The sequence below is a fragment of the Saccoglossus kowalevskii genome, chromosome 13 (assembly GCF_978046115.1).
Source record: "Saccoglossus kowalevskii chromosome 13, keSacKowa6.1, whole genome shotgun sequence".
NCBI lineage: Eukaryota > Metazoa > Hemichordata > Enteropneusta > Harrimaniidae > Saccoglossus > Saccoglossus kowalevskii.
The window spans coordinates 5,665,292-5,678,314 of record NC_140653.1 but is presented as its reverse complement, the minus strand read 5'-3'; the positions used below and the strand labels follow the sequence as shown (position 1 = coordinate 5,678,314).

Genomic DNA, 13,023 nt, shown 5'->3' with positions numbered 1-13,023 from the left:
TATATACTGTATATTTAAAGGGTGGTGGTCATTGTGATGCGTCCTGTTTGATATGGGACTCATAGTGACATATACATGTACAATTAACGCGTGTAAAATGCATTCTTTGTTTACATGAAATTTTAACACGCGCAGTGCAGCGATCCTGTTTTTTTAAGATACTATACTATCTCGGATGAGATTTTGTAGCAATGACTGTGAAAAAGTCATTGTCATGTCCTTAATTAAATCATAAAATCATTTAATTTAATGGTTGACAGTTCTTTTGAGCACAAAATGTTTATCAGTGATTTAGATTTTATGTGATGTCTGTACTGCAGTCCATTGTGACTATTTCCGAATACATGCTTCCTACAATGTGTGGCATTATGAGTGTTAAAATGGATGGAATGTATTCAGTTATTTTGTGCCTCAGTAATGTGAGATTATAGTAAAATAGGGAGTACAGTTACATTGTATCAATACAATATCCTGTTTGCACTATTCATAGTACACATGTGTAAATCACAGAGGTGTTTCTATGGTGAAAAAACATACAAGTTGATTTATATGTACTTCTATACATTTCTACTAGAGCAAATACTGTACATGCATTATTTCATATTGATTGTAATCAGTTGACCCTGCTTGTAAATTTATTGATTTAAACTTGAGGGTGACCGCTATTGGAAAATTTAATAAGGTAACTCAATTTTGTGTCACAACTGTATTTACATTATAATTCATTTGCTTTTGTTAGTTATAATTGCCATGGTGACTTAGTCTTATATTTACAGATGTTATTTGTAGAATTCTCATTATAACTATATACTGCAGTGTGTGAGTTAGATTCATTCTTTTATAAGGTACGAGATCGTGCCCGATTATTCTCTGACTTAATTAAGTTTGCCAGATAGGAATAGATATTAAAAAACAGATTATTGTTAAATTTGTCTACATTGTCACTGCTTCAAAGGTTTTTTAGTTGGATGCATTTGTCAGTGTATTTGAATTGAAAGCTTTATTTAGTTAAATCTGCAGATATAAACCACCCAATATAGTTTATAGAAATTTATTTATGGAATTTATTTGACCATAATTTCTCAGTTTAAATGATGATTTGTTGACAGATATATTTGAAGATGTTAATAAAAAAGAGTAAACTAGTTTTTCAGTGTTGAAACTTGAGTGTAAAACACTCATTTTCTATCTTTTTTTTTGTCTTTGTACATGTACATGTACATTCAATCAAACCAAAATGGTGGCTGTGATTAGACAGGTGGTCATTTTACATATAAATTGTAATATTGACAAGTAGTCTTTATTCATAGGTGAAGGTTTGATTCTATTTATAAGTAAATCTTCCTGATTTCTTGTAAAGTCTTCAGAAATATTATTTTTATGTGTCATGTTTATTACACACTGGCTACTTTATTTGGACGGTTAGTGCGTGACAGAGTGAAGTAGGTATTTTGTCATGATCACTGGTTCTGGTGTGTTTATATGTTAGTAATGTGCCTGTAATTTGTTTCATTAGTGCATGTATACACAGTAGTTATCAGTGAACCCAAGCTGTCAAAACCAACTAAACTCAATGTGTATCTATATTGCACAGTTATTGCATGTTTTCTTGATAATCGCTTAATGTGTTGCATTCACTGCACCATGTCATGTTTGATATGGTTCCCAATGTATGAAAATTTGATGCGTATATTACTAGTATAGTAACACGTGTACCAGTGTCCGACTGACATTGTGCCAATGATAGTTTAGCCTGATTGTCAATGGAATACAGTATGCACATTGACTGAACCATACATGTAAACTATTTTTACGAGATGGCTGTCAATTTATATCTTTCCCATGGTAACATTATGCTGTGATATGTTTCCCAAGTGGCATAATTTTATTTTGTTAGTTTTTACACCTCATTTTTTTTCTAGTATGTCTCTGTGCTCTTTCTTTTTCATAGGTTCAATCCCTAACAACAAATCAAAATTCTGCAAACAGACAAAACAGATCAGTAAAATGTGTGTCAAAGGAGACTTGTAATTTAACATCCATGTATGCATCTCCACCTGTGTTTTGGACATTTATGAACTAATAACATTCAAACATACATCTAGGGATACATACATACATGTATGTGTGTCCATTTGTTTAACAATCTGATTCCAGATGACCGAATGGCACCATTTTTATGCTACAAATTCATCAAAATCAAACATTTCTACTGACCTGATCTTAGTCATGTATGGCTGAATTTCAGATTCAAAATGGCCGACTGGTTGTTTTTAAAATGTGGTTGTGGAGCTATATCCCTGACATGCTCTGACTACATGTATTCATGTTCAAACTTTATACATTTCTTAGACTTGATAACTCATGGGGATTATATGTAATGCAATTACTTGTTAAACTGGGTAAACACATGACTAATAAGAACAATCAACCAATGAAAATAACAAATTTGGTGTCCTTACATGTAGTTGAGTGGAAATTACATATTAACTTCACATGTACACGTAACCTCTATCCCCTTAATTATAAATAGATGGTTATGCATAACTGCTTTCAGTATTGCAGAACAATTCAAAAATTTACTTTTTAACTAGGGCTTATGATGGTGACACATTATTTTGATGCTCTCATTTTCTTTTTTTCTCATGTAATCACAAAATATAAATGCATTTTGTTATCATGTTTACGTCTGGGGGGAGGGGGTGTATCCAGAACTTATTTACATTGGTCACATGAATTTTAGGATGTTGTGCAGTCTGCATTGCAAATTATGTGTTTAGTTGTTTGTTGGTTGAATCAAAGACAATTTGGTTGAATCCCATAAATTACTATCACGTTCAAAATTTTCAGCCTAAATTATCATTGAAAATTAGTGCAAAATTTACATGTGTACTTTTGTGATTGAAATAGTACAGTTAATAGTGCAGGGCTCGAAATTTACAAAATTTCTTGGAAGCTTGCTGCGCTAGCTGTTTTAAATGCTGGTAGTCCCATGGCTATATTGGGTAGTCAATCAGGTTTGGTCAACACTTACATGTATTGCCATGCAAACAAATGTGACTGAGTACAAATAAATGTCATGTTACTATTATGGTATGTACAGACACCATAATGTTCAGAAAAAACATTGTGAATGCAAAAAAACAGTGTCATTATTTTGTGAATAATTAATACATCTAGTCCAGTTGGATTACGAAATAAAAAAAAATGGTACAATTTAGTTCCAGGACTAGAGTCTGTGTCTTAAATTGCTATTGATAATTTGGAATCCAACAGTGTTTAAAACCTTGTGGCTAAAATAGTCTGGTTGCAGTAAATTTAAACCTTGTTTCTTTCTTTCATTTCCTTGCAGGTACATTGGACTGAACAGAGGGGTATCAGTTCTACGGGAGCATATACACAAAAATATGACGCAGAAGAAGAGTACTTCTTTATGCACCAAACCCTTTTTGGGAAAGGTAGATTCCGCTGAAAAATGGTGTCCAATCAATGTGAAGTACAAACCCCATTTATTATCCATCCAAGTTTGCTGTACATCAAGATTTGATATAATATTGATATCTCAAGATTAATTTGCATAATCTTAAAATACTGTTTTAACTAAATTGATTTGGGTGTAATCTTTCTTATGCAACCCAGATGATAATCCTTCATAGGGCATTGGTTACCTTCATACTATACCCAGTGGTGTTTTTATCATCATGCTTAATAGAATGTGTACATTGGCTTTCACATGTACATGTATGTGTAGTGGTTGACAAGAATATCATATGTTACTGTGTACATTGGCTTTCACATTACTTGTATGTGTAGTGGTTGACAAGGATATCATGTGTTACTGTGTACATTGGCTTTCACATTACTTGTATGTGTAGTGGTTGACAAGAATATCATGTGGTACTGTGTACATTGGCTTTCACATTACTTGTATGTGTAGTAGTTGACAAGGATATCATGTGTTACTGTGTACATTGGCTTTCACATTACTTGTATGTGTAGTGGTTGACAAGAATATCATGTGGTACTGTGTACATTGGCTTTCACATGTACTTGTATGTGTAGTGGTTGACAAGGATATCATGTGGCACTGTGTACATTGGCTTTCACATTACTTATTACTTGTATGTGTCGTTGGCAAGGATATCATGTGGTACTGTGTACTTTGGCTTTCACATTACTTGTATGTGTAGTGGTTGACAAGGATATCATGTATTACTGTGTACATTGGCTTTCACATTACTTGTATGTGTAGTGGTTGACAAGGATATCAAGTGGTACTGTGTACTTTGGCTTTCACATGTACATGTATGTGTAGTGGTTGACAAGGATATGTGGTACTGTGTACTTTGGCTTTCACATGTACATGTATGTGTAGTGGTTGACAAGGATATCATGTGGTACTGTGTACTTTGGCTTTCACATGTACATGTATGTGTAGTGGTTGACAAGGATATCATGTGGCACTGTGTACATTGGCTTTCACATTACTTATTACTTGTATGTGTCGTTGGCAAGGATATCATGTGGCACTATGTACATTGGCTTTCACATTACTTGTATGTGTAGTGGTTGACAATGATATCATGTGTTACTGTGTACTTTGGCTTTCACATTACTTGTATGTGTAGTGGTTGACAAAGATATCATGTATTACTGTGTACATTGGCTTTCACATTACTTGTATGTGTAGTGGTTCACAAGGATATCATGTGGTACTGTGTACTTTGGCTTTCACATGTACATGTATGTGTAGTGGTTGACAAGGATATCATGTATTACTGTGTACATTGGCTTTCACATTACTTGTATGTGTAGCGGTTGACAAGGATATCATGTGGTACTGTGTACTTTGGCTTTCACATGTACATGTATGTGTAGTGGTTGACAAGGATTTGTGGTACTGTGTACTTTGGCTTTCACATGTACATGTATGTGTAGTGGTTGACAAGGATATCATGTGGCACTGTGTACATTGGCTTTCACATTACTTATTACTTGTATGTGTCGTTGGCAAGGATATCATGTGGCACTATGTACATTGGCTTTCACATTACTTGTATGTGTAGTGGTTGACAATGATATCATGTGTTACTGTGTACTTTGGCTTTCACATTACTTGTATGTGTAGTGGTTGACAAGGATATCATGTATTACTGTGTACATTGGCTTTCACATTACTTGTATGTGTAGTGGTTGACAAGGATATCATGTGGTACTGTGTACTTTGGCTTTCACATGTACATGTATGTGTAGTGGTTGACAAGGATATGTGGTACTGTGTACTTTGGCTTTCACATGTACATGTATGTGTAGTGGTTGACAAGGATATCATGTGTTACTGTGTACATTGGCTTTCACATGTACATGTATGTGTAGTGGTTGACAAGGATATCATGTGGTACTATGTACATTGGCTTTCACATGTACATGTATGTGTAGTGGTTGACAAGGATATCATGTGGTACTGTGTAATTTGGCTTTCACATGTACATGTATGTGTAGTGGTTGACAAGGATATCATCAGGTACTGTGTACTTTGGCTTTCACATTACTTGTATGTGTAGTGGTTGACAAGGATATCATGTGGTACTGTGTACATTGGCTTTCACATGTACTTGTATGTGTAGTGGTTGACAAGGATATCATGTGGTACTGTGTACATTGGCTTTCACATGTACTTGTATGTGTAGTGGTTGACAAGGATATCATGTGGTACTGTGTACTTTGGCTTTCACATTACTTGTATGTGTAGTGGTTGACAATGATATCATGTGGTACTGTGTACATTGGCTTTCACATTACTTGTATGTGTAGTGGTTGACAAGGATTTCATGTGTTACTGTGTACATTGGCTTTCACATGCACATGTATGTGTAGTGGTTGACAAGGATATCATGTGGTACTGTGTACTTTGGCTTTCACATTACTTGTATGTGTAGTGGTTGACAAGGATATCATGTGGTACTGTGTGCATTGGCTTTCACATGTACTTGTATGTGTAGTGGTTGACAAGGATATCATGTGGTACTGTGTACATTGGCTTTCACATGTACTTGTATGTGTAGTGGTTGACAAGGATATCATGTGGCACTGTGTACTTTGGCTTTCACATTACTTGTATGTGTAGTGGTTGACAATGATATCATGTGGTACTGTATACATTGGCTTTCACATGTACTTGTATGTGTAGTGGTTGACAAGGATATCATGTGGTACTGTGTACTTTGGCTTTCACATTACTTGTATGTGTAGTGGTTGACAAGAATATCATGTGTTACTGTGTACATTGACTTTCACATTACCTATATGTGTAGTGGTTGACAAGGATATCATGCGGCACTGTGTACATTGGCTTTCACATGTACTTGTATGTGTAGTGGTTGACAAGGATATCATGTGGTACTGTGTACTTTGGCTTTCACATTACTTGTATGTGTAGTGGTTGACAAGGATATCATGTGGTACTGTGTACATTGGCTTTCACATTACTTGTATGTGTAGTGGTTGACAAGGATTTCATGTGTTACTGTGTACATTGGCTTTCACATGCACATGTATGTGTAGTGGTTGACAAGGATATCATGTGGTACTGTGTACTTTGGCTTTCACATTACTTGTATGTGTAGTGGTTGACAAGGATATCATGTGGTATTGTGTACATTGGCCTTCACATGTACTTGTATGTGTAGTGGTTGACAATGATATCATGTGGCACTGTGTACATTGGCTTTCACATGTACTTGTGTGTGTAGTGGTAGACAAGAATATCATGTGTTACTGTGTACTTTGGATTTCACATGTACATGTGTGTGTAGTAGTTGACAAGGACATTGTGTCGTACTGTGTACTTTGGATTTCACATGTACATGTATGTGTAGTGGTTGACAAGGATATCATGTGTTACTGTGTACATTGGCTTTCACATGTACATGTATGTGTAGTGGTTGACAAGGATATCATGTGGTACTGTGTACATTGGGTTTCACATGTACATGTATACATGTATGTAGTGATTGACAAGGATGTCATGTGGTACTGTGTACTTTGGCTTTCACATGTACATGTATGTGTAGTGGTTGACAAGGATATCATGCGGCACTGTGTACATTGGCTTTCACATGTACTTGTATGTGTAGTGGTTGACAAGGATATCATGTGGTACTGTTTACTTTGGCTTTCACATGTACATGTATGTGTAATGGTCGGCAAGGATATCATGTGATTTTAAGGTTATGGAGCACAATGTCCCATGCGTGCCCATACCCCCTGATACTTAAGTTCTTGTCATCAGAGACCAGGTTTAAAAAGTAATTATTATTTATTTATTTATATATTTTGTTTTTAATCTATATTGCATGTATCCCATCATTACAGTGCACTGTATTTATAGTGACTTGTAAGAAGAATGTTTTACAATTGATATACATGTATGCACCCAATAATTCATTTCTTAAATTAATGATGGTTATGTACCAGGTATATTAAATGGTGGGAATTCATAATGGATATACTTTGAACATGTCTTCTTGGTTAGTACATGTACCTTGTAATTTCAATATTCATGATTTAGCCAGTTTATAAAAAAGTATGTTGTTGCAATGAGATATTTTTTTTCTGTAACTTTGCAAGTATTTTGTAAAACTTAATCCTTTTAAACAGAAACCCTTTATAAATTAGACTTCCTTCCCATGGACTAAGCCCTACAGTCTATAAACTGAACAGTTTTGTCAATCAAGTCCTTTGATGTTTAACTGAGACATTTCTCATCTTTCGTAGTACTAATGTGTTTATTTATCATGTCAGAAAAATGAACAAAGTTGATCTATTTTATTGAAAATATGAGTACAGTATGTATGGATAATATTAAAAGTTTGTATTTTACCCTGAATTGGACACCAGTTTTCATACCAGATATAGTTTCTCCCATTTTTTTCCTTTGTTCATTTATTTTTTTTAAGGTCCATTGGAGTGAGTCTCGAGGTGGTGGATACCAGACAGGCTCCTACACTAAACATTATGATGCTGAGGAAGAATACATTCACGTCAAGCAATTGCTGTTAGGAAGAGGTATACACAAACTGCAAAAAAACTTCCCCTACTAAATCTTTTGTGACTCCCTGAATTTAGTGAATTTAGAATTAACCTGCAACTGTCTGTGATCTGTCTGTTGATTGGACAGACTTGCCTTGTTGTGACTTAGCCTAGGGAGTCTTCTTGTATGTACAGCATATCATTTACTTGTAGTACATTATCTACCATCACCTGACTCACTCTGCATGCGGCTCTTGGCCTTCTTGTAATTTGTACAGGAATGTTGGAAGCCGTCCAAACTAATGATCCTCGCTTCTCTCTCAGTCATTTCACTAATATACTGCTATAGTCTTTCTGTGTTCACCTGTCATATGTTTTCTCTTCTCACATTTTTTATCTGCTGTATACAGTTAATGGACTTTATTGCCTCACTTTTACTAAAACACAATTATATATCAATTGTTGTGCAGCATTAAAATTAAAAGTACTCAACATCTTACTGTGCCTGGCTACAAGTGCTGGTATACCTGGTCACAACATCTTACTGACACTTGCTGTGTCTGGCTACAAGTGCTGGTATATCTGGTCACAACATCTTACTGACACTTGCTGTGTCTGGCTACAAGTGCTGGTATATCTGATCGCAACATCTTACTGACACTTGCTGTGTCTGGCTACAAGTGCTGGTATATCTGATCGCAACATCTTACAGACACTCTTTGTGTCTGGCTACAAGTCCTGGTATATCTAGTCGGAACATCGTACAGATTCTCACTGTGTCTGGCTACAAGTCCTGATATATCTGGTTGCAACATCTTACTGAAACTCACTATGTCTGGCTACAAGTCCTGATATATCTAGTTGCAACATGTTACAGACACTCACTGTGTCTGGCTACAAGTCCTGATCTATCTGGTCGCAACATCTTACTGACACTCACTGTGTCTGGTTATAAATGCTGGTATATCTGGTCACAACATCATACTGACACTCACTGTGTCTGGCTACAAGTGGTGGTATACCTGGTCACAACATCTTACTGACACTCGCTCAGTCTTTTAATTGTAGAAAAATTCTGTGAAAATTGTTGCTTATTAAGCTGGCTGTGTAAGAAAATGAGTCACTGCTTTTTATACTGCCAGTAATTGAGGTGTAAAGAACTTTGGATAAAAAGTCAATCATAGCATACATAATTAAAAACAGGTGCTGATAACTGTCTGATACTTGCTGTAACTTATCTCTAAACCTACTAGGCCAGTAGGTGTTGAATCCATACTTAAACAACTCATGCACATATGTGTAAATATATCGTATGTGTCTTGCATACATAAAGATAATTAAACATACACATAGATGTAAATAGATCATATGTGTCTTGCATACATAAAGATAATTAAACATACACATAGATGTAAATAGATCATATGTGTCTTGCATACATTACGATAATTAAACATACACATAGATGTAAATAGATCATATGTGTCTTGCATCATTAAGATAATTAAACATACACATAGAAGTAAATAGATCATATGTGTCTTGCATACATAAAGATAATTAAACATACACATAGATGTAAATAGATCATATGTGTCTTGCATACATAAAGATAATTAAACATACACATAGATGTAAATAGATCATATGTGTCTTGCATACATAAAGATAATTAAACATACACATAGATGTAAATAGATCATATGTGTCTTGCATACATTACGATAATTAAACATACACATAGATGTAAATAGATCATATGTGTCTTGCATCATTAAGATAATTAAACATACACATAGAAGTAAATAGATCATATGTGTCTTGCATACATAAAGATAATTAAACATACACATAGATGTAAATTGATCATATGTGTCTTGCATACATAAAGATAATTAAACATACACATAGATGTAAATAGATCATATGTGTCTTGCATACATTACGATAATTAAACATACACATAGATGTAAATAGATTGTATGTGTCTTGCATACATTAAGATAATTAAACATACACATAGATGTAAATAGATCATATGTGTCTTGCATCATTAAGATAATTAAACATACACATAGATATAAATAGATCATATGTGTCTTGCATACATTACGATAATTAAACATACACATAGATGTAAATAGATCATATGTGTCTTGCATACATTACGATAATTAAACATACACATAGATGTAAATAGATCATATGTGTCTTGCATCATTACGATAATTAAACAAACACATAGATGTAAATAGATCATATGTGTCTTGCATCATTAAGATAATTAAACATACACATAGATGTAAATAGATCATATGTGTCTTGCATCATTAAGATAATTAAACATACACATAGATATAAATAGATCATATGTGTCTTGCATACATTACGATAATTAAACATACACATAGATGTAAATAGATCATATGTGTCTTACATACATTAAGATAATTAAACATACACATAGATGTAAATAGATCATGTGTCTTGCATACATTAAGATAATTAAACATACACATAGATGTAAATAGATCATATGTGTCTTGCATACATTAAGATAATTAAACATACACATATATGTGTAAATAGATCATATGTGTCTTGCATACATTAAGATAATTAAACATGCACATAGATGTAAATAGATCATATGTGTCTTGCATACATTAAGATAATTAAACATACACATATATGTGTAAATAGATCATATGTGTCTTGCATACATTAGAATAATTAAACATACATATAGATGTAAATAGGTCATACATGTATGTGTCTTGCATCATTAAGATAATTAAACATACACATAGATGTAAATAGATCATATGTGTCTTGCGTCATTAAGATAATTAAACATACACAGAGATGTAAATAGATCATATGTGTCTTGCATCATTAAGATAATTAAACATACACATAGATGTAAATAGATTGTATGTGTCTTGCATACATCAAGATAATTAAACATACACATAGATGTAAATTGATCATATGTGTCTTGCGTCATAAAGATAATTAAACATACACATAGATGTAAATAGATTATATGTGTCTTGCATACATAAAGATAATTAAACATACACATAGATTTAAATAGATCATATGTGTCTTGCATACATTAGGATAATTAAACATACATATAGATGTAAATAGATCATATGTGTCTTGCATCATTAAGATAATTAAACATACACATAGATGTAAATAGATCATATGTGTCTTGCATACATTAGGATAATTAAACATACATATAGATGTAAATAGGTCATATGTGTCTTGCATACATTAAGATAATTAAACATGCATACATACATATGTAAATAGATCTTATGTGTCTTGCATACATAAAGATAATTAAACATACACATAGATGTAAATAGATCATATGTGTCTTGCATACATAAAGATAATTAAACATACACATAGATGTAAATAGATCACATGTGTCTTGCATACATTAGGATAATTAAACATACACATAGATGTAAATAGATTGTATGTGTCTTGCATACATTAAGATAATTAAACATGCATACATATATGTGTAAATAGATCATGTGTCTTGCATACATTAAGATAATTAAACATACACATAGATGTAAATAGATCATATGTGTCTTGCATACATTAAGATAATTAAACATACACATAGATGTAAATAGATCATATGTGTCTTGCATACATTAAGCTAATTAAACATGCACATATGTGTAAATAGTTCATATGTGTCTTGCATACATTAAGATAATTAAACATACACATAGTTGCAAATGGTTTTTGCTTTGCATAGCTTTCTGGCATTATTATTTGGGGGTAATTTATATTCAGTTTCTGTAATGGAAAATGTTGTCAGTGGAGAATTATCAAACTAAATTAGCCATATTGTGTATATAGTTACCTTTCTTTATATTTTCTTGTGATATGATAGAACACAAGACTAAACACACCAACAGTATACTACTACAGGTCTGTTTGTACTTAGTATAAATCAGAGTCCCTCGTTCATTTCTGTTTTCACAGTCAGACTTATCTCAGCATTAACTCCAAATTGATGGCATGCTATACTTGCTACTAGGCTATTAAATGCCCATCAGTAAATTAGGATGCTATGATTTGAATCAAGATTGAAAATAATCCAGGATGAGATAACAGTGAATCCATAATAAGTCAATTCTTGAGATAAAAATACTTGTTTTCTAGGCTTATAGATCTGTCATCTCATCAATTGCATACTTGAGTGTATGAATTAAATAGGATGGACACTGCTGTATTCATTCTGACTGCAAGGATAAACACTGCTGTATACATTCAGACTGCAAGGATAAACACTGCTGTATACATTCAGACTGCAAGGATAAGCACTGCTGTATACATTCAGACTGCAAGGATAAACACTGCTGTATACATTCAGACTGCAAGGATAAACACTGCTGTATACATTCAGACTGCAAGGATAAACACTGCCATATACATTCAGACTGCAACGATAAACACTGCCATATACATTCAGACTGCAACAATAAACACTGCTGCATGCATTCAGACTGCAAGGATAAATACTACTGTATACATTATCACTGCAAGGATAAACACTGCCGTATACATTCTCACTGCAAGGATAAACACTGCTGTATACATTCAGACTGCAAGGATAAACACTGCTGTATGCAATCAGACTGCAAGGATAAACACTGCTGTATACATTCAGACTGCAAGGATAAACACTGCTGTATGCATTCAGACTGCAAGGATAAACACTGCTGTATGCATTCAGACTGCAAGGATAAACACTGCTGTATACATTCAGACTGCAAAGATAAACACTGCTGTATGCATTCAGACTGCAAGGATAAACACTGCTGTATACATTCAGACTGCAAGGATAAACACTGCTGTATACATTCAAACTGCAAGGATAAACACTGCTGTATACATTCAGACTGCAAGGATAAACACTGCCGTATACATTCAGACTGCAAGGATAAACACTGC

At 33.8% G+C, this 13,023-nt stretch overlaps 1 protein-coding gene across 2 annotated transcripts in view; it reads left to right on the top strand.

Annotated features, from left to right (window-relative positions):
• The window catches only part of LOC100374341 (arrestin domain-containing protein 3-like), a 55,861-nt gene that overhangs the window by 25,900 nt on the left and 16,938 nt on the right, over nt 1-13,023 (top strand). Inside the window, exon 2 of one of the 2 annotated variants that reach the window (XM_085506872.1) lies at nt 7,959-8,067. In XM_085506872.1, coding sequence (XP_085362998.1) covers nt 7,959-8,067 — 109 coding nt within the window. Of the gene's footprint in view, nt 1-3,352; nt 3,459-7,958; nt 8,068-13,023 lie in introns of both variants that reach the window. The other variant, XM_085506873.1, reaches the window with a different exon arrangement.